This window comes from Periplaneta americana, chromosome 5 (genome assembly GCF_040183065.1).
Source record: "Periplaneta americana isolate PAMFEO1 chromosome 5, P.americana_PAMFEO1_priV1, whole genome shotgun sequence".
Taxonomy (NCBI): Eukaryota; Metazoa; Arthropoda; class Insecta; order Blattodea; family Blattidae; genus Periplaneta; species Periplaneta americana.
The window spans coordinates 12,614,194-12,638,544 of NC_091121.1; the positions used below are offsets into that span (position 1 = coordinate 12,614,194).

Genomic DNA, 24,351 nt, shown 5'->3' on the forward strand with positions numbered 1-24,351 from the left:
GAGGCGATCTAATATTAATGTTTTTTTCTAGTCTGTTATTTAACGACGCTCTATCAACTACTAGGTTAATTTACGTCGATGTATTTGGTGATAATAAAATGGTATTTAGCGAGGTAAGGCAGAGGATTCGCCATGCGTTTACCCGGCAATCGACTTACAGTCGAGAGAATCTTCGAAAAAATCCAACCAGATAATCAGCCCAAGTATCTTTCTATGTAGCTACAGTAAATTCAAAGACTGTAATATTAAGCCTAAGTCTAAATCATGTTGATTAATAATGTAAACAGAAGTTTTTTTATTGGTTATTTTACGACGCTGTATCAACATCTCAGGTTATTTAGCGTTTGAATGAAATGAAGGTGATAATGCCAGTGAAATGAGTCCGGGGTCCGGCACCGGAAGTTACCCAGCATTTGCTCGTATTGGATTGAGGGAAAATCCCGGAAAAAATCTCAACCAGGTAACTTGCCCCGACCGGGATTCGAACCCGGGCCATCTGGTTTCGCGGCCAGACGCGCTGACCGAAGACGAAGTTGAAGTCTTCTATGTTATGGGTAACTGTCAATGATTTCTTTCTTGATAACTGAGTTCCTTAGGCAATTCAAAATGAAAGCACTGGGGGCGCTCACTAATTTATTACTGCTTCATAAATCGCTTTTTTTTTCTCTAACGCCGCGCATGATATATTGATGTGTAGTCATTTGCGTCTCCCGCTTATTTTTTAGCTGATTATGATGAAGAATTCTGTTCTGAGGTTGGGGCACCCATTGGTCGCATTCTGTTAGCCCCGTATGATAGGATGACATATGAGTATGAAAGTAGGCAGGATGGATGAAGATGATAATGACGGAGAAATGAACCCAGGGTCCTGCGCTGAAAGTTACCCAGCATTTACGTTCAATGAGTTGAGGAAAAATCCGGAAAAACCACACCAGACAACTTTTCCCAACCAGGATTTGATCCCGGGCCCGCCAATTTCGCAATCAGATACGCTGACTACTATTCCAAATCGGTGACTAAATCTGGTTGTTTAACCTCTTAAATTGATTTTCTCAAATTCGACATCTAGCAAAACCGTTTTCTTTCACCAGAAAACGGGAGATTTACTCAATTACAACAAAATCCTAAGGACTGTTTTCGAGATAAAAATTTACAAATAGTCTGTACAAGGATTATTCTTTTAATAGTATTGATGTTTTTATAGTAAATGTGTTATTTCGGGAAGAATTGAGTCTTATGTACTGAATATGAACAAAAATCATTCAATAGTTAGAAGAAATTTTACATCGGAGAGAGCCAGTCGGACAGACGGAAAATGGATGGAACAACAACACATTTTTAATCTGAGACATGAGGAAAACTTTTATTTCCGTGAAAGACGCAATCCCTTTCTTTTCTTAGAATCACAATAGACCTATTTCCTTGTTATCATTATAAAGTAATTACGAGAAAGTAAAAGGGTGTGGACTAATCTTGTTTAACAGATCTGGAAAGCGTATGACATACCGATTGGGAAATATTTTTCTAGAAGTTCTTTAGTTTCATCATTAACGCTATGTAAGCATTGCTTCCTGATTGAGATAACAAGATGACAACCTCTTGAGAGTCAATTGCCGAAGGCATAACTTTAAATGGTATGAAATATATTTCTAAACCTTCCGGTTACAAAACAATACCTACCAGTTTACTTTGCCTTTTACTTAGAAAATAAACCTCTAGTATTGTACAGATTTTAAAGTGTCAAGTTAGCAGACCAAAAAAAAGACACTTTAAAAGTTTTACGTTTTTTAGTCTAAGGAGTTTATATTAAACTCTGTAACACCCAACAACAGTTTTCCTGCATATACGGTATGCGGCAAAACAAACGACACTCAAATTGTTGCACATCTGCTGTCCACGTTTCCCTAGCAACGAGCTATTTTTTTCTATTTATTTTTGTTTGCTGTTATTTATACTCGGTTTAACATCTCTGGTCATATCGCGAGTTAATTTTTTGTGATGAAATCCGAAGGCCCATGTACTATTGTTGAGATTGGTTCCATTGTTGTGAGCTAGATGGCGTCTGTGGATATATTACTGATTTGTTATGAATATGATTTTGGTGATGAATTCAGGGATGTTGTGGCCCGAATTGTCTGGCATTTGCCTTACGGTTGAGTGAAAACTCTGAAAAACCTCAACCAGGAAATTCAACCCGACCGGGAATAAAACCAGGGCCTCTGTGAAAGAGACCAGCATGCTGATCTCTACACCACAGAGGTGGTTTATTTATTTTATGCAATAGTTTGATATATTGTGAATCCAGTGTTGTGATAATTTCTGCAGTTATGGTTCTCACATGGTCAGCATGCTGGCTTCTAGATCAGGAGGTCCCGGGTTCGATTCCCGGGCTCGGCTCTCAGTGAATTTTTCTTCAAGAAGAAGAATTCCCTGGGTGTCTAGAGTCTGGAAATTTGTATGATTGTGAGTGTGCCGGGTTAATATTAATTAACCAATCATCACAAATATAAAAATACATCAGGACTGTCACTGGGCAGTAACATGAACACACGTTTCAGCGTCACATTGTTGACAAGTAACTCCATCTGTTAGCACAACCATAAAGCATCTAATAGATGCTATAGAGTTACCAACAACAGAAAAAAAATGTTTCTCACAACAGAGGAGAAAGTGTTTATTGTAGAACATTAGGAGAGCGACTTGGTTCAGAAGAGAAGGACTAGTTGAGGTAATAAAATTAGTTTTGTTTCGTTGTATGTCTGATCATGCGCACTGTCTCCTTTCTGAGACTTATAAAGTATCTGTGCGACAAAACTTTTTTCTAAGACTGTACATTTTTCTCGCGCATGTGTAAACTAAAGTTTTTATATTATAGATGTACTAATTTGTCCTACAGAATTTATTTGTAATATTGACACTTAATATTTTGGGAAAAAAATTCGCTCCAGCCCGGGCATCGAACCCGAGTCCTTGGTTTTACGTACCAAGCGCTCTGACCACTGAGCTACGCTGAATGCAATCCACAGCACCGGATCGAACCTTCCTCCTTCGATGTCTCCCTTTGTGGCCTGACTCCAAGTTAGACATATATATGTTGACGTATATGTCCAATGTCAACTGCCATTATACTTGGAGCGCACTCAGCTGAGTGACTTGTTGGGCGGGAATCCGCAGTTATTATGCACTGCTAGCTGAGAGAATATTATAGATATATTAATTTGTCCTACAGAATTTATCTGTAATATTGACACTTAATATTTTAGGAGAAAAAAATATATAGAAAGTAAAATTTTAATATCTCACAAGTCAGACATTACTAGAGATATATGTATGAAATTTTTACAGCACATTCCTAAGAGATCACGAAAAAGTTTATTGGGTAGAATTTTGATAATGCATTCTATAAAGAGTTATGATGTTTAACATTTAAATTTGAATATATGTATATTTTTTTATTTCTCATTCAGTTAAAAGTACTTCCAATATACAGTAAATATTGAAATTTTGCCCACACAGTTTGCGAAAAATCCCTTGTGATCATTCTGATAGCATAAAAATTACGGCAGCTATTAAGTTTCAGGCAAACCACAGCATTTCACTACGAGGGGTGCAAAATATTTTAGAAAATTTTGACTCTGTGTAAATGCAGCATTTAAGACATATGTGTTATCCACAGAATATTGTTTAATTATATTGATAAGGAAAGAAACGTTAAATTTCACTATCCTTCCCCCTTAAGCGGATCCTTAGTAATTAGGGGTCAAAAATCCGATTTTTTATTTTCATTTTTCTATATACATTTCTAACACTTACTATATTATCACTGATTAACTTTCCAACTTCTTTACTGTGTTGGAAAGATAATCAGTTATATTTTGTGTTAGAAAAAAGTACAAAACTTGCTCTTTAAAACAATATATATATATATATATACATATATATATGGAGATATCTCTGCAGATAAACCTTTAAATAACCTCTTTAAATTTGGCGGGACATGTAATTCATACCTCCATTTTTGTTTTTGAATGCAGTTTCCCGTAAGTTGATATTTTTCAAACTTAAGTGCATTTTTCTCTGAAACTACTGAACCATTTTACATTAAATTTTTACAGTATTTTCTGCAACCTATGTGCTACATAGTAGATGTACGGCTTTAAGAATATCATACATATAACACAAGGAAAAAATTATATTATTTTTACATAAAAGAATGAAAACAAAAATATATTAATCAAAGTTTAATATTTTTTTCTGTTTCACTAAGGGTGACATATTTAACTAAATTTTGCTTTATAATTTACAATATACATCACTTGACAACTTAAAAAAAATACAAGATGTATGAGTGAAGTCTGTAGCAAGTAATGTTCACCTGAAAACTGTGGTACATTTAGCAAATTGGGAAAACTGGTTATCAGTTAGGGCCTTTCTTTTGTCCTAACTAATTTTTTGTCATTTGTACTGAAAATTCTTTAATCGCACAGGCATCACTACCCAATACCGTTGATGAAAAACTTGGATTTTCACAATATCAGCTAAGTTTATATTCCTTTTTTATTAGGATTATATTAATTCCGTTCCAAGTTCAGTCAGAGTTCCCTAGCGCAAGAGCTGCTAGCTGCTGTATTGGTAGTCGGTTTTTCTTCATCATGCCCACAAAGCGCAGCATGAACAACTGGTTCTTGTCGCCGTTCCTCTGGTAAGCGATGAGAGTTGCCCCCTCGGAAACGCTGTTGCAACTCACGTCCAGGACCTTTCCGTCCTCGGCGCTGATCGTCCCGTCCGGGTTCAGTTTCCAGGTCTGTCCCCCAGAGGCTCTGGCTTCGCTGAGGATGATCTTGCGGTGCAGTCCGTTCTCAATAGTCAAGAAGCGCCTGCAAACATCCATGTTTACTTTGTAGGTTACTTTACGTAAGACAGTAGAGTTATTGCCATTAATTTTTATGGCATTTTATTAATGTAAAGCAGCCGTGGCGAAAATGCGACTCACGAGCACATTGTGGCTCGCAGTGCATTTCCCTTGCTTCCTACCTACAACCCCCACCCTCTCACTCACTGGAGTCAAATTCCGTTCCATTAATATTTGTCTCTTACCTGCGAGTGGCGTATCGTCGCAATGTCTCTCTCGAAACCATGTACCTCTATAAAAACGAAAGTTTCAAGTAGGATGGGAGGATGCATTTTTTTCCTGACAATATGATGAGAATATTAAATGTATGATTTGTTCACAAATATTACGAGTAAAACGGTTGTATAACAAAACGGCATTATAAGTTACTACATGTTACTGATGAAACATTAAAAGGTTAAGTGTTATTATTATTATTATTATTATTATTATTATTATTATTATTATTATTATTATTATTATTATTATCTCTTTACGTCGATCCTTTTTCAGCAGATGTACGAATAATGCGGTTAGATCTTCAATTTAAACTCACAGATTTACAATGTGACGTTAAATGAAAGCTAGATGTAAGGACTTGACAGATATTGAACTTTTCAAATCTTTGGCAAAAAATAAATATTTGAAGCTTCGTTCTTTCGCTTGCTCTGTTGAAGCCATGTTCGCTACAAATTACGTTTATGAAAAATTATTTTTAACAATGAAAATAGTAAAAATCAAATTTAGATCACGACTGACAGACAAATACCTTCGTGATCAACTACGATTGGCAGTAAGTGACATAATTCCTGATTTTGAAACTTTGTCGAAGAGACATTCTGAAGACAATTAATTTTAGGTTGTGATAATGTGTCGTATGTTTTCTTGTTCATTTCTTTCTTCGTTACACGTACTAAACATTAGTTTGTAGCCTTGTACTGTATATAATTTTATTTAAGTGCTTGACGTAAACAAAATGAAAACCCGTTAATAAGTCAGACAGTTGCTTCACTTCCCCTTCGGGTGTCCGCCTCCCTCCATAGGTTCCATGCACTTTGCAGGTTACACAGTGGCTCGGCGCATGATGGGATTTTAGCCACGGCTGATATAAAGCCATAATTTTTTCGTAGTGAATACATAGAGATAATCTATCGTTTTCCGTCAGATTGGCAGTTCTTAGAGCTAGGATGCTGGTACCGAAACTGTTAAGTTGTGTGAGCTTGGACTATATCTCTACCGAATGGAACTCTCATCCGGAATACTAAGACACCGTGCAATACGAGAACTTATTGCTAAAAGTGTCCCTTCCTTCTAAGAGGTTCACCAAGAAGTCCACTGCCTTGCAAAAGATGGTAGTTCTCGGCGAGTTGACATCATTGCCATTGATAGAAGAAATGACAGAGCAATTATCATCGATCCCACCGTGCGCTTTGAAACTGCAGTTGAACAACCTGTAGCAGTACATGAAGAAAAAAAGACTATCTATGACCCTACAATTCAATACTTTAGAGATTATTATCATATGCAAGGACAGATTGAAGTATTTGGCCTATTGTTCGGAGCAAGGGGAACAATTCCAAAATTCTCACTTGAATGTTTTAAGTTTTTTGGAATTTCTTTAAATATTTTGAAAATTATTGCTATAGACGTAATGAAATATTCTGTTCAGATTTTACGTAATCACCTGTACTCCTAAATTTCCTTATATTCTATCTGATTACTAATAATTACTGAATAAAAGTACTTTCCCAAGGGTAGCTTCCATTTGAAAAGAGACATCGTAAATAGTGATAACGCAAATGTTTATTTTTATTTTATTTGTTTAGAATGCTGTGTCTTTTGGCAACCCTTACTGAAGGGCAGCTACCCTTGTGGGATTTATATATACAACTCTCAATGCCAGTAAACCAGAAAGACACACATGTACAGCCTGGTGTTAAAACCAAACTTATGCTTGAATCGTCCACGGCCTTAGAACAAGAAAATAATAAACGATTAATTAAAAAACAATGCTTTGTAATTATAAACTTCGTAACTTCCAATCTAAAATAATTTACCCAGACATAAAAATAACGTAGATAAATATACAATTGAGGGATTTAGAACAAAAACCAGATAAGTGACATGATAAAAAAATGAGGTAAGTGCGTGTTGTGATAGCCCAAAAGGATGTTTCTTTGGGATAAAATCAGGTAAGTGATCACACTGTGCAGTGCTGCTATATGGGCATCATTTCACCAAACTTGTGTATAATATTTCATTGCTTGTAGAACTTTAACTGTAATTTCCTCAAAACTAGGTTTCCGTCACTTACCTGCTTTTTGTTCTAAGCCCCTCAATTAAGATTCTAGCCTCATTCTAACAAATCATCATTAACATTTTAATTTTATCAAAAGATACATTCCTTTTATGTTCACAAGACGTTACTGGAGCAAATCTGAAATATGATACAGTATTTCTTACTATCATCAGGTGAACAATAACTTTGTGGATCTAATAGTGTTTCTCGTATGTGGCTCATAATATTAAACCCATAATTGTTTTCAAGAAAATTTTTCATTTTTATTGTAATGACAGCTAGGAAGTTCGTGTCGTAATTCCGATGTTGAACTTGGACTGTAACGCAACCGAATGCATAGCAGCAAGAGACGTCAACAGACTAGCAAAACAAACAAGTATTGAAGGCTGGTAAATAAACTTGTCTTTCAACCAACATTTAACAAAGTAGTCCACACCTGTGGAGTAACGGTTAGCGCGTCTGGCCGCGAAACCAGGTGCCCCGGGTTCGATTCCCGGTCGGGGCAAGTTACGTGGTTGAGGTTTTATCCGGGGTTTTCCCTGAACCCAATATGAGCAAATGCTGCGTAACTTTCGGTGTTGGACCCCGGACTCATTTCACGGGTATTATCACCTTCATCTCAGTCAGACGCTAAATAACCTAAGATGTTGATAAAGCATCGTAAAATAACCTAGTAAAATGAAAAAAAAATTAACAAAGTATAATCCGGGAAAAAAACGTGTTACCCACTCCTGTTTTTATAATTATTTAATAACATACGAGTTTACTTTTTTGGAATCATGCATAATATTAACATTATGTAAATAATACAATAATAACAGAATAGCTCACTTTGCTCAAAACCTAAATTATTAATATAAATAACAATGGTTACAGATTTCCTGAAAATTTGAAACAATTTGAACAATACGGTAGACTATAAAACTAAATACAAATATTTGAATACGGAATACTTAATAAATTTTACAGGAGAAAGAGTTCGTCCAAACGGCTGGACTCGGGAAGAGTACCCAAAACGCGTTGAATTGCAATACTTAAAACGTTGACGCAAATAAGTAGTGCAACGACGATCACCAGTAATGGAGAAATAAATTAACAATGTTGTTCAAACTATTCACAACTGTACATAGCTCCACAAGATGATAGCATGCGTTGTTTATGATACTGAAACTGTTCAGCAAGAGGAAAGAAATTGGCTGGATCAAACATTAAGATTTCACCCAAAAACAATAAAAATAATCTCAAAAAAATTTTAACTACTTTAACCAAAAAAATTACTTATGTTCATTGTATAACCGCGGATGATGACACAAATTTTACCAATAATAAATCAAAATTAGCAAATCAAACTTCCATAAATTCACAAAACACTAGTTGAGAAGAAACTGCCTTCTGAAGGGTGCACTGAAAGGAATGGTGAACGGGAGAAGAGTTCGGGGCAGAAGAAGATATCAGATATATGGATCATATGATGATAGAAAGAGGAAGATATAAAATAGGAAAGACTGGAAAAAGCTGGGTTTACAGTGAAAGACCTGTCCTTGGGCAGAACATTATGAATGAATGAATGTGAATTGCGTATCGTTGGGAGCAGGGTGAGATGCGGGTGACATCTATAATTACTTCAATCTAGCTTACTCAGCTGAAATGTACTGTTTTGGTACGAACTTCCTATACTGAAAGCCGGGTTATGAACCGACTAAACGGGAAGTAGTTGGCATGGCGAGAGGAAAGTGCGGGTTAGAGGGGTAGGCTGTGCAGCGATGACACGTTGAGAATGGCGGGGCGGAGGGGGGAAGGAGAACGGAGCTTTTCATTGGACCTCACGTGAAAATGTCGTCTGCTAACGAAAATCTGGCAACGGAATCATAGAGACAGTGTAGCCAAACTTCCCAGTTCATTTGGAGTACCACGTGCATTACGAGTCGCATTTCGTACCAGCGTCATTAGCTCGTGCTTTCTTAAAAACAGTAATTTTAATTACTAATATTGTTGATAGTGTTATCGAGAACTATAGACATTAGTTATTTTAAACATATCGGTGACAAATGCTGAACACGCTTTGAATCTCGCGCCACTATGTGGCAATAGAGCTCAGAAAGAGAGCAACAGAACGTTGCTTCCGGTTTAGTCGGTTCATAACCTGGTTTTTAGTATAGCTCTGGTTATAATCGTTTCCCTTCATTCCTATCAGAACTCAGTTAACAACAATCCGAAGCCAATGTGACAAACTGACGAACTTTCATGATGGTGCACCATGTATCATAATAATTAATTTCCCCATGGACTCAAATAAGGAACTATGAAGACTGGTTGAATGTGTGTGTCCTTCATGCTGCACTAGTAGGTTGCAATTAGAACAGTTGTGAATTTTGCAGTATTCTATAGAAAGGTTGTTGTGTGTCTTTGGTTTAGTTTTTAGGATGTGTGACATTTCTTTTCGCTTTAATATTAAAATGTTGCAGCGGGTTTAATAAGCATATAGTAGGTGAGTTACCCGCTACGTTTATTCTGGATCCTGCCTTGCGTGTAGATCCACTGCTGATTTGTTCTGCCAGTGAATTGAGCCATCACCGCCACTTCCCTGGCCTCCACACACTTGAAAGAGTTGAGGCATTGCAAATAGAAAGGCATCTCTGAATCCTGTAAGGGCATAAATGTCAAAGAATTTATAGCGGCAGTAAAACACACGATTCTTAACCAGAGGCGGGCAAAACAACGGTTTTCAGCTCCAAAAAATAAATATGATTTCTGTTCTCTCTTGAAGGGTATACACCATTTTACAATAATGTAATACACGAACACAACTGTTACGAAAAATGTTCAATGGTATTTGTAGCTTCAGCTCTAATCGTAAGTAACAACAATCGAGGTTGCCAGGCAACGATATAAAACAAAAGATGTGAAATAAATGAACGAGGTGTATAAACAATTGAATGCTCTTTCATATTTAAGTATAAAAATATAGGGGTGCCTGAAATTTCAAAGTGGGGGCAGTTGGGGTGAGGGTAAAATCTAAAATGAAATCTAAATTTACGTGATTTTTGTTTAAATTGAATTCAATTTAATTAATTAGTTAGGCCTATTTAGACTGGGAAGTTTAGAAATGAAAGCCCTGTATAAATAATTTGTGTACCCACCATGAAATGTTTCACATAATACAATTTTTATCTCGAAAAGGGAGTGAAAGGAGCAAAACTGCATTAAACCTTTTTGTTTGAAACATCACAAAGAATAATAATAATAATAATAATAATAATAATAATAATAATAATAATAATAATAATAATAATAATAATAATAATCCGTGGCGCTACAGCCCGTGAAGGGCCTAGACCGACCAGCCGGCTGCTGGCCTCACGCCCACATGCAGAAGCAGAGGTGGACGATCATCCAACCAGAATGGAGGTATCGTGTGGATAGCACGATGATCTCCCCAGCCGTTATAGCTGGTATTCGCAACCGGATTTCGCTATCTATCGTAGCTCCCCAAGTGCATCACGATGCTGGGTGGGCACCGGTCCCATACACTGGCCGAAATTTCATGAGAAAATTTATTCCCCCATGAGGACTCGAACCAGCGCGCATTCCGTAACGCGAGTCCTAGGCGGGATGCCTTAGACCGCGACGCCACGGCGCGGGACTCTCAAAGAATAATTCCCTGAATTTAATAACATTCCTTAAGGTTCAGCCTGTATATAATATATATATAATATATATTATATCCATATTTAGGAATTTTAAAGTGTATATTTGCATGCATATTTTAAGGGTTTTAGTGCATATTAGTCTCACCACTACTGCTAACATTTTGCATTGGTGTATATTTTTGGGAAGGGTTGCAACAAGAGTCGAGGTTGGGTGAAAATACGCATACGTGGCCAGATGTGTCTCATGGATAAATATATAATAGGATGCGAAACTTACTGAGTTTCCCGTAACACATACTAGAGGCGCTGTTGTAGAAATTGATCTTGCTGCCATCTGTTTGTGGGAGGGGCGTTATTACATCTAGCAGCGCACCAAGTAGCGAAAAGAGTAATTACTCCATACATTTAGCAGCGCACCTGGTGACGAAACTGTTAAACTGTGCAGAAAGTATTCCCTCCCACCCTCATCGATATTCAAAACTAACCCAATTTAAAATAAAACATTTACAGTTTTATTCCTCACAGCATCTTCTACTGAAAATTCTTACCGGAGCCAACAGGAAGATAAAAGAGACGATGTGTTTTACACTACCCGATTAAAATATAACCAGACAGAGATAAAAAATAAAGCAAAAGGTTAGATAATTGGGATTGTATTCTTTGGGTATTTATTGTACAGCACAATGGAAAAGTCTGCAAGAACTACTTAGATAGTTCAATTTATTATATTACTATTACTTAAAAATACATTCAACAACACTATTTTTACAACGTCCATAAACATCACTGTTTAACATACACTGCTTATACACACACGTATCACTTTATGTTCACTTATTAGCAAGTTTCAGTCCGTCATCTCGGCTCCTCGTCCTCGACTCTCCCGTACAGCAATATCTCGAACGGATAAATAGAGAACTCTGGGTAATGTACCCAACACGTAGTTCTAATGTTCACCACCTACGACGTTGGGCGCTGATCACCTTATTTCAGACCCCCAAAGCCAGATGGTGCTGACCGCAGTTTCGCATCCTAAGGTACACGTACCAAATAACGCCACCTTAACACTTCAGTCACTTTTGCTCTGGAAATAAGTTATGTACAAACACGAAAATTATGAAATAAAAACTGTAATCTTATCTTTACAAAATAGCACAATGCAAATGGATATATTATATACCGAACAAGAATTAGAACTCAAATAGGAAAACTTTGTAAACTGGCGTTATTAGGAACAGGTTGTCCAATTAACGCCACCTATTTTCTAGTAACCTATACACTTATAATTGTTAATGAATTATTTTTCCTAAGCAACACAAATTGAACTAAGCGACTAAATTTGAGTTTCTGTTAATAAAAGATACAAAATCACTCAATACTAATGAAAGCTTCTTGTTCTGAAACTGAATACCAGAAGGATTAGGAAAATATGTTTTCCAGTGACTCCTTCCTTAAAAAAAAGGGACAATGTGACACAGTAGAAAGTTATTAAACACAAAAGCATTTACCTTAGTTTAATATGAATGTTTTCTAATAAGTAAAACAAAAAAAAAAAAAAGTTATGTAAAAAAAATAAGAGTTCGATAAGCAATTGAACCAATATCATCACTGCACATTCTGAACATTTGTAAGTTGAAAGCTTAGTGATTTTCCTGATGTTTTCACACTGATGCTGTACTGTCAGCCTTAGTACTAACATAACCTAAAATTTCGTCTGTAGACCTTTAACGCTACATGGCGTTAAAGCGCTACTGAGTACTTGATAACATGACATGCCTGTTTCTCTAACATTTTCAAATTTTATAGATAGCAAATACTTTCTGTACATAGAAGAATGTTTAAGGATCACGAAAATATATAGTTTAATATAGTTATTATTTGCTCGACACACAAAATAAAATATTGCCTCTTACCTTGATATAAGAACAGCCATTCACTATCAACACACAACAGGAAAATGATGGAATATAATGTCACTCGTAAATGTCAGCGGATAGCTAGTAACTCATTTCATCACTAGATTGCAAGCCAATGCAGGCTACTGTAGTGCACTACCGAAAACTTGTGTCGTTTACAAATTTTAATAGGGTGGCGTTAAAGGTATGCATGACGTTATTTGGCTCAGAGGACCTTATTATACAGGGACATCATTTTATTTTTACTTCAATTTTTATTCTACCTGATTTTTTGAATGTACTTCACTCCCACCCCCTCTACTAGTAAACTTACAATCGTTCTCCACACAGAGCCAAGGCCGCGTATGCAGTACTGAGTTAGTGAGTGTAGTACGTTGCAGAAATATGTTCACGTTTTCCAGTGACGAAAGAGCTTTCAATATTGAATCATATTTTCGCACAGGTACTGTCGTCTGTTTGCCTACGTCGCATCCTAGTTTCCCCCACCTGCTTCTGTTCGCCCCTCTGTAAAGTCTAGTAGCTGGGCTGTCTTAGTTCTTTTCTCAAAACATTAATTTCTGTTAGGAATTGGACGTCTACGTAATATTATACAACTGTTTAAAATAAATTAAGTAAAAGGGCCTCGTTAAGTAATTAACTGACACGTGATTTCCCTCCCCCCCTTTCTACGACCCTGCGACAAAACCACTTGAACGGACAGTAGATAGTATGTGTGAGTAATTTTATCTTTTCGGATCGGGCAGAAGTGAAGATTGAATTTACAGTACGTAAGGTACTCTTTTATAGAGCAGGTACAGCATTATTTCAACATGAGTTACTAGTACGAAGGACGAAACTGGTAATTGGGATTAGGTACAATAGTCTATAGTGCGATAATATGCATATTAGAACTGAAGCCTGTATCGAAATGAACGGCCACCATTTTAAAAAATGTGTTTAAATATATATATATATATATATATATATATATATATATATATATAATAATTATTTTCCAATTTAACTTCATTCTCTATATCGTACGCTAATGTGCTGTAGACAGTATAATATACACTGCATAATGAATACGTCCACATGGATAACTCAGTTCGTGAGTAAAAACACTCATTGTTAATACTGTACTGTATTTTTATTAAACAAAAACCTAATGCAAATGATCAAACTCAAAATCGCGATATTTCCTAGTTTACGTAAATGGATGAACTACTTTTCTTCCCTCCTATACGTAATAAAGTGATTTGTTTGTATATTACGCCAGTATCATCGAACTCCAGTTGTGGAAGGGGGTAGGAAACGGTGTTGATCGAAAGGTATAGCCAGGTTAATATTAAAAATGTTAGTAAAAATAAAATGATGTCCCTGTATATTTATCCATGTAGATGTCTTCCAGCCTGAATACATCATTAAATGAAAACTTGAGGTTTAGTTTTTAGACTTGTGAGTACGTAGGATCATACCTGAGAAGTTGGCGGGATGCAGATCTTCTCGATTTCTATGGGCACGACGCGGAACTTCTGGTTGCTGCCGCCATGCTTGCGGAAGACAATGAGCTCAGTGCCGGGATTCTTAGACCCCTCGCGTACATCCAGCACTGCTTTGTTGCCGTTCTGAACGGTGTAGTCGTCTTCGAAGATCCACGTCTGTTCCGCCGCGCTACGATATCTGCTCATTACTATCTTCTCGTCCGCCTCCCGCACCGTCATCACCAGATCGGACCTGCATAGCACCAGTCGTGATGACAAGCAAGGCTCCAGATACTATATACGCGGGGTTGCAATACTATAGCAGAGGTGCCAACTATTAAGGCTGGTTCACAATAAACTGGGAATGGAAACGACAACTAGAACGGAAATAATGTTAATATAAATGTATTTAGATTTGAGCATTCACAATAGTTAATTGTGAATGTTTACATTTAAATACATTTGTTTTAACAATATTTCCGTTCTCGTTCCCGTTGTCGTTTCCGTTCCCGGTTTATTGTGAACCACCCTTTACAGATTTCCCTCCACATTTACGGCATTGCGGCTAAAGCAGTGCTGTCAAAGCAAGCGCATTTTTCTGACCTTGACGTCGAGTGCGGGCATCAAGGGCTAGGTATGGAAAGGGGAAGGGTTGTGTATATGAATAAGCAACCTGTTGGATTAAGAAAACAGTGGTGCACAAACTTCAAACGGAACGTGAAATTTTATGTCGTTATTTTTATATGGCTTCTTTCTGTTTGATATTATCTATATTGTCTGTAAAACAAAATTACTAATACCAATTTCTTAATATTGCACTTGTGTTTTAAATCTTAATAACATAATAGAGAGTTAAGAAGGAATATTCACTTACATTCCATAGTAGTACAACTATACTGTACTAAATGGATGAAACACATCATTAATGAAAAAGTGATATCCCCCCCCCCCAAAAGAGACTGAATTTGACATGATAAGTTGGAATTGATATTGATGGTACCTTTAGCCTTATAAAAGTAATCAATAAACTAATCTAAACAATACAGTATGACAGTACAAAGCAAAGTTACGAAGGTACTGTATATGTTTTAAGTGTAACTAATATTCCATAACAAAACTCTCATCGTTTTATGCTTTTAAGGTGATATTGGTGGGCAAATTCCTATCATCAGAATATTAAATTATTTTCTCGAAATATGCTGAAGCTATAGAGCTGACATTTTTACAACACATGGGCACGTATCTTTTGCTTATGATGTAACAGTAGTTGCTTTGTTAATTCATTTCCTTATAAACAATTTTCAAGCAAATATTTTCAAAATTTTCAATACACTATCTTCAGTAATACGTATTTACGATATATTAGATTTACGAAAACATTCTGTAAGTCTACTATATAAATAGGCCTATATCTGAAAATTTCACTTTTCTATAAAAAAAGTTGAGAAAATATTTCTTTTGAACAAAAAAAAACAAAACTTGTGAAAAATTAGCATTAAAATTAAAACTTACATTCTTATAATGCACTTATACTTCTCAGAAAAATTAAAAAATTAACATGGATACAGTTTTAATAGGTTCTTTTCCCTTTATGTATTGAATCAGTGCTGGCCATCCCTGAATATAGCTCGACCAAGCGGCATATATTATCGCTTTCGTCTGTCTCTTTCCTTTCCGCTGTAAAGCGCTCAGACAAGGAAAAATGATTACGGAAAAACAAAATTAGCACGTCAAAAACAAACATATATCTGCCGAAAAAAAGAAAAACATATGTAAAGAAATTTTCAATCCAGAATGAATTTCTTAAGCATGCAAGAATTGTAGATATTTCGTACAAAAATGTTCATCTCTTAAATCATGTATTCAGGGATTCTCATATTTGGTTAATAAAGGTGAACGTGACAGACTTTGAGAGGAATTTACAGCTTCACAGTAAATGGATAAAAAATAGATGAAAATGAGTGAATTTTGCAGACTTCAGAAATGAAAGCGAGCAATTAAAATATAAAACATAACAGTAGGCCTATATTACGAAACAAATTTGTAATATTATAATTAGGGACCGTATTCTGTCTCAGGGCGTTAGGGGATAATGTTAGTTGTTGACATGTTCCATATTCTAGCTGAGAAGCGATGTAAGACTACCATGGAATGTAAATAAATACAGTTCAATGCAAAGGAAGATTAACTTCCATAACTCTTTACTACAACACCACTGACAATGAGAAAATTTTACCTCAAAGTACGATTGACATATTATGTTAATAGCTAATTAATGCGAGATCTTCGATGCATATTATATATTAAGTAGAAAATCAGATTGATTTCTATTATTCATAGTTATGATACAATTTGGGCTCTTTCGGTAATATCCAAGAATCAGTCGCTGTTTTTCCAGACCAATAGGAGATCGATGACGCAATATATGACGTCACTCACTATGGTAATACTTCAAAATATGAATTTAAAAACTGCCGCCCATAAACTCCCTCTAGCCCTGCTACCCCCTTCTATTCTGTGTTCCATCCTATACTACTCCTCTACACTCCCTTCCTTATATATTTCCTCTACTTCTCTTTTTCTTCCTTTATTTACATTTTTTTTACTAACTACTATATATTAAATTATAATATATGCCTTACCTTTAAGTTTAAATACGCTGGGATTAGATCTGAGGACTTTTTGTTTAGTATTCCACTATCATAGCTATTACGCTACGAATTCGTTAATGAACAAACTCTTAAAATTTTTACTTAACCACAATTAACATCAAATACTTCCAAAGATATTAAACAATGCTATTATTATTGTGCAAAATAACTGAAATCATTAATTTGCTATTAATCTTATTGCAGTTAATATGATAAATTTATTATGAATTAATTATTGTACACTGACGATCGCTACTAATCGATAGTGATCGATAATTTGTTCGTGTAAGTGTAGCTTCTTTAGTTATTACTTCTATGAATAGATAGCGAAGATAGCAGTAAGTATCGCCAATAGTACATAAATACATCCGCATTATAAAATTAAAAATTTCATCCCCCACTTATGATTGTAAAAAAAAATACTGCATTAAGGGAGGAACTGCTCATATTGTGAATTATGAGAATAATTTATACTTAATCTACATAAACAATTTTCCAAATATTTTTTACCCTTCCCAATAATACGGTCACTCATTGAGAACTAGCGAAACTATTTCGAAGTCTGCCAATTTCTTATATCTTTTATTTTGGCTTATCCCATGATTAGAAAGTTCGCATACACGATCAGGAAATTGGAGATCAGATATCTTTGAACACCAATGTACAAGGAACTAAGATCATAAATATCCCAATGATGGCGTGGCTATACTTATCTACTATCAATTGTCTTACTATACGTGTATTAAATCGATTCGTTACATTAATCCCTTTATTTTTACTTAATTAATTAATTAACTTATTTATTTATATAGACCTACTTATTTACTTATTTATTTAATTATTTACTTTATTTGTTTACTATTTATTTATTTATTTAATTATTTATTTGTTTATTTATTTACTTATCTATTTATGTACTTATTTACTTATTCATTTATTTATTTACTTACTCACTCACTCATTCACCCAATCATTTATTTATTTATTTACCTATTTATTTATTTACTTATTTATTCATTTACTTATTTATTTACTTATTCATTTATTTATTTACTTACTCACTCACTCATTCACCCAAACATTTATTTACTTATTAAATTATTTATTTACTTATTCATTTATTTATTTACTTATTTATTTAGTCTACTTATTTATTTATTTACTTACTCACTCATTCACCCAATCATTTATTTATTTATTTACTTATTTACTCATTTACTTATTTACTTATTCATTTATTTATTTACTTACTCACTCACTCATTCTCCCAATCATTTATTTATTTACTTATTTATTTATTTACTCATTGACTTATTTACTTATTTATTTACTTATTCATTTATTTATTTACTCATTCAACCAATCATTTATTTATTTATTTATTTATTTACTTATTTAATTATTTATTTACTTATTCATTTATTTATTTACTTATTTATTTATTTACTTATTCATTTATTCATTTATTTATTTACTTACTAACTCATTCATTCACCCAATCATTTATTTATTTACTTATTTACTCATTTACTTATTTACTTATTCATTTATTTATTTACTTACTCGCTCACTCATTCACCCAATCATTTATTTATTTATTTACTTATTCATTTATTTATTCATTTATTTACTTACTCACTCACTCATTCACTCAATCATTTATCTATTTACTTATTTAATTATTTACTTATTTTGCTTATTTATTTATTTATTTATTTATTTATTCATTCAGTCATTCATTCATTCATTGACTTATTTATTCATTCATTCATTCATTCATTCATTCATTCATTCATTCATTCATTCATTCATTCATTCATTCATTCATTCATTCATTCATTCATCCATCCATCCATCCACCCATTTATTTATTTATTTATTTATTTATTTATTTATTTATTTATTTATTTATTTATTTATTTATTTATTCTGGCAGACTTCAGGCCATAGGGCTTTCTTTTACACTCTACCACAACTCTGTCACAAAGTACACAAGCAGTGATATTTAACTAAAAGTGAAAGAAGAAAATACTAATAGTGTATTCTGTTAATCTTATTGAGGTAAGTTAAATTCCCACATGTTTATTAAAACAGTTGTTCATATTTGCAATGTAATGCGAGAACATACGTGACGTCTTATAGGTCTATTACGTCATCCAACTTCCTAATCGGGAAAACAGCGACTCATCCTTGCATCTTACCGTTCTTCCTTAAGTAAAATTTTATTTTCTTTCATCTGATACTTGCTATTCCTCCGTACCGGCTGGGTTTATTGCAGATCGCCCCATTCTCATACACCCACATCTGGCTGCACTTGCCGTTGAAGGGATTCAGCACGACCGACGTTCCTTCCTGGTTGCTGCCGTCCTTAACCTCCGCGTACATCTGCGAATGTAGACTCTGTAGGTAAAACATGTCTCAACCTGTGAACACAAGATCGCTCTTTATTAAAATCCCTTCAATTTGTCGAACAAATTTTGTTCTATGATGAAGGATCGGTGGAGCGTAGAAAAATTCTCTCCGGCACCGGGATTCGAACCCGGGTTTTCAGCTCTACCTGCTGACTCTCTATCCACTAATCCACGTCGAATTCAAATTCCGATGTCGGATTGAATCCTCTCAGTTTAAGTATATTATTTTAATGCACATATGATGTTCCCATGCAGATATTCTGCGTCATCATACGATGAAAGAGTAGGCGGCGCTTATTCCGTCGGATTCCGGCCAACCAGTCACTCATAACGAGTGCACCTCCGCACATGTGTGGACATTAGTCCTACGTTCATAGACATCTATGACGTAGTGCAGAGTGTGGCCACCAGAGGGAACCCAAGCGGTGGAACTTAAACTGAGAGGATTCGATTCGACACCGGGATGGGAATCCGGTGTGGCTTAGTGGATAAAGCATCAGCACGTAGAGCTGAAAACCTGGGTTCAAATCCCGGTGCAGGAGAGAATTTTTCTCCGTTCCACTACTCTTTCATCGTACTCTGAGTTTAAGTTCCACCTCTCAGTTTCCCTTTAGTGGCTAACCCTCATGCACTGTGTCACAGATGTGTGACAGTGGCACAATGTGCAAGACACTAATGTGCAGAGATGCACTCATTAAGAGTGACTAAGTGGCCGGGATCCGACGGAATGAGCGCCGTCTTAAGGGTATATGTACGTGAACGACCACAAATATTATCAGAAAATGCAGGTTCTAAATTTCTAAAATTTTATAAGAACATGAACTCACAATTGGACAAAAATTACAAGGTACCACAACAACACTTATTAGATAAAATCTGATAAAAGTGTAAAAAAGGTTACTAATAATATTTTTCAAACCAGTTTTTTCAGAGTAAGAAAAAAAAATTCTGCACTTACATCATTTGGTAACCATAACATTGTTATGGTCTCTCTGACATCTTTAATATTTTTCCTGCATGTAATAAACACTTATTTCTGAAAAGTAGACTACTCTCAGGCATGTAGGGTTGTTTATTTTAATATAATTAACTCTTTATTTGTCCTATATAAAATATATTAAAATTTACATAATGTTTTGTGACCTAATTTTTCTATTTTCAAAGAAATGGGCATTATTGTAGTCTACCTTTTGCAAAAATGCATGTTAAATCAGTGTACAAAATTTCAGAATTCTATCTCTAATGGTTGTGGAGTTATGAAATAATATGTGTGAAAATTTGATTTAAAGTAAAATGTGAATTCTTAAACATATTATTAGTAACCTTTTTATACTTTTATCGGATATTTAAGTTCTAATAAGTCTTACCTTGTAATTTTTTACAATTGTGAGTTCATTTCGTTATAAAATTTTAGAAATTTAGAGCCTGCATTTTCTCATAATAATTGTGGTCGTTCACGTACATATGCCCTTAAATTGTTTAGTGATTATATGCGTATATGCATGGGTATATCATATGTACTTCGGTACACCGCTATAAAATGTTGTTCTGTTTTACCAGACGTTTCATTCATTTTATGTTTGTTAATTAATCATATTTTGTCATCCTCAGTGCTGCAGTGGTTCCTACTTCGTTGAAATTCGTGTCAAAGACATAGGCCTAAGCTCAAAATAAAATGTTGACAGGACAGAACGGTATAGCACAGGACGAAAGCACAAATCAATATTTTAAGATAAATCGGACAAAAACATAATTTACTCACCTTTAAAGTTGCGTTATATACATTTTAATTGGTTTATTTCACGACGCTTTATCAACTGCGATGCTTATCTAGCATTTGAGTAAAATGAAGGTGATAATTCCATCGAAATTAGTACAGGGACCAGTTCCAAAAGTTACCCAGCATTTGACCTTAATGAGTTGAGGGAAAATCTCGGAAGAAACCTCTACCAGGTAATTTGTGTCAGTCGGCCTGGGTGGCGCAGTCAGTAGAGTGCTGGATTTCTGAAGAATCTCGTGATCAGATTGGACAACGTCTGTAAAATGCCCCTAAGAAATCTCTTAGCCGTCTTTCTCAGCAAACGGGAAACAAAGGACTACGAAGTTACTTAAGGGTTAGGTACAGCTTACAGCAGTAAAAGTTTGGAAATATTCAACATTTTTCTCCTCCATTACTGTATCTTGTACAATAATGAAAATTAGTATGTGTAAAACACTGTCCTTCTGCTATATGAAACAAAAATATTTTTACGATATAAAAAATTATTTACTTTTTTTTTCCCCCAAAATTCAGTTCACTGTGCAGTGATGAAGCGTTTCCCACATAACTCAAAAACTATCCAACATTCTGCGATGAAATTTTTTGTGTGTATTTATGCATGTCATGTCTACAATATGATGCAAGATCACTTCTCTAGCTTTGATAGATTGTCTGATAAAAAATAAATAAATTTTAAAGAATGGTCAAATATTAGTATTTTGTTCTAACACAAAATAAAAAAAAAATATTATTAAGGAATGTAGTTGAAAGATCATGATATTATAAACATGAGTTTCAGCAATAAAATAAAAGAGAGAGAACATGAAAAAGTTAACAAATTTTTGAGTTATGAGGAAAACGTTTCATCACTGCACAGTAAACTGCCACCATTTTGAATTTTGAAATCAGTATTTTCTTCTAACACAAAAAAATATTATTTATTAAGGAATGTAATTGAAAGAGCATGATATTATAAACATGAGTTTCAGCAATAAAATAAAAGAGAGAGAACATGAAAAAGTTAACAATTTTATGAGTTATGAGGGAAACGCTTCATCACTGCCCAGTAAACTGCCACCATTTTGAATTTTGAAGAAAATACTGTATATATAACCTATTTTTTTTTAAATCGTAAAAATAATTTTTTCATATAGCAGAACAACAGTGTTTTACACATACCAATTTTCATTATTGTACAAGATACATTAATGGAGGGGAAAAAAATGTTGAATATTTCCAAAAATTTTAGTGCTGTAAGCTGTACCTAACCCCTTAAGTTACAACCCTATAAATATAGCGTGATGCAACAACTTAAACCGGGTACTTCTGAATTCGGATTAGATTTTGTGAGTAGACCTTGAATAAAGTGCATGACGGAGAAATTTATCCTAACCTTATTTTGTTTTTAGACGAAGCTTGGTTTCACTTAGGCTACGTGCATATGTCAATTCGCAAAACTGCCGATATTGGAGTTGCGAAAAATCTAATCTTCTCCATGAGGAACCCACCATGACAAGAATTTAGGAGTGTGAGTACACAACTTTTAAAGTGCATTAGAATTTATTAAGCAGTCATTCTAGCGTAACAAGTAAGACTAACCGCTGAACCACGGACTCGTGTTTTGCCCGGCCGGCTCGGCGGGAAGCGATAGCCTATCGGTCGGCAGAATTCCTGCTGCAGCGCTTGTCAGACGATAATTAGATGTCCTAATAATAACAGGCACCCCAGAACATTCAGGCTCTCTCTACCTTATATTTAAAAATGAAGTCACTCGAAACCCATTATTAATCTCTGGGCACTTCAAATTAAAATTTCGTAAAACGTTCTCTTGAAAAGCACTAATTTCGATTAAATTCTTCCTAAAAACAAAAATTTTGCGTATACAGAAAATTTCGCATTATTTCGCGAGTTTAAACCCACGGTATTTTGACCTGGCAGAGCTTGAAACATAAAATTCTTTAGGAATATGTATGATAAGAACTTTCTTCTGTTAAATTAACGTACCTTGTTAACATGTTTCGACCTATTTTCGGTCATCTTCGGAACTGGACGTTGTTGGCATTGGCGCCTCTTGTTTCCTGTGTGGGTGGGTTCGTAGTGTAGAGTCAAAGAGTGTATGTGTTTTGAAATTGAGTTGTGTGTTGAGAATATCGTTGGAGTGTGTTTTCGTGTGTCTGTATATTTCATATTGTTCTAGTGTGTTGAGTTTTTGGCTTTTTGGTTGGATGTGCAGTATTTCCATGTCTGTGTTGATGTCTCTGTAGGTGTGATTGGCATTTGTGATGTGTTCTGCATATGTGGAGGTGTTTTGTAATTTTGTTATGGCTGTGATGTGTTCTTCGTAACGTGTTTGAAATGATCTGCCTGTCTGTCCTATGTAGAAGTGAAGTGATACAGTGTTAAAAGTTGTGTAATCAAGATGTATAATTATTACTTCAATCAGCTGAGAACACTCATTTTGCGAATATTTCTAGTGATGAAATAAGTGAATACAAAAACTTACCTGTTAGCTACGTTTCCAAGGAGGAATCTTCAGACAGTATTGAGTGGGAAGTATACATAGGCCTAATAATAGATAAATCACAGGTGCGGGAACGCGTTATCTTATCAACCTTCCCAGACTATTTCGGGAGTTGCAGGAAATCATACACCAATTTATCAAATACAAATATACATATTTCAGTGACTGGATGTAGAACTGCAACGGAAACACACCACGCCTTGTGCCGCTGAAGTGACTACAGTACGATTTTTTGCCAATCTACATTCCAGTTGCTTTATCTTCTGAGAAAATAATATTTAGACCGCAGGGTGCCACGCCGGAAAGTTTCAATGCTGCCATGAAGAACTGCCTTTATCTGTATGTAACTATGTAACTAACCACTCCCAAGAATTTTCGTAAAGATATTACAGAATATATAGGCTATAAGGCCGTTTACTTTTTAACTTTGCTCTAGAGTATGCCATTAGGAAAGTCCAGGATAACAGAGAGGGTTTGGAATTGAACGGGTTACATCAGCTGCTTGTCTATGCGGATGACGTGAATATGTTAGGAGAAAATCCACAGACGATTACGGAAAATACGAGAATTTTACTGGAAGCAAGTAAAGAGATAGGTTTGGAAGTAAATCCCGAAAAGACAAAGTATATGATTATGTCTCGTGACGAGAATATTGTACGAAATGGAAATATAAAAATTGGAGATTTATCTTTTGAAAAGGTGGAGAAGTTCAAATATCTTGGAGCAACAGTAATAAATATAAATGATACTCGGGAGGAAATTAAACACAGAATAAATATGGGAAATGCCT

General features: G+C 35.0%; 1 protein-coding gene across 1 annotated transcript; it reads right to left on the bottom strand.

Moving 5' to 3' along the window:
• Window positions 1-4,226: 4,226 nt before the first annotated feature.
• On the bottom strand, window positions 4,227-23,690 carry LOC138699478 (uncharacterized). Its single transcript, XM_069825389.1, has 5 exons — window positions 23,544-23,690; window positions 19,131-19,293; window positions 14,214-14,472; window positions 9,688-9,833; window positions 4,227-4,877 (listed from the first exon to the last, which is right to left on the bottom strand). The coding sequence occupies exons 2-5, from the start codon at window positions 19,283-19,285 to the stop codon at window positions 4,589-4,591; spliced, it is 849 nt and encodes a 282-aa protein (XP_069681490.1). The 5' UTR covers window positions 19,286-19,293; window positions 23,544-23,690; the 3' UTR covers window positions 4,227-4,588.
• Window positions 23,691-24,351: the final 661 nt, after the last annotated feature.

Excerpts from the sequence above, each read along its gene's own strand:
- LOC138699478 (XM_069825389.1), bottom strand. The coding sequence starts at position 19,285 with ATGTTTTACCTACAGAGTCTACATTCGCAGATGTACGCGGAGGTTAAG. Across the intron at positions 14,473-19,130 it reads ATCTGCAATAAACCCAGCCG|GTCCGATCTGGTGATGACGG; the intron begins GTACGGAGGAAT and ends GGTGCTATGCAG. Across the intron at positions 9,834-14,213 it reads GCATCCCGCCAACTTCTCAG|GATTCAGAGATGCCTTTCTA; the intron begins GTATGATCCTAC and ends ATGCCCTTACAG.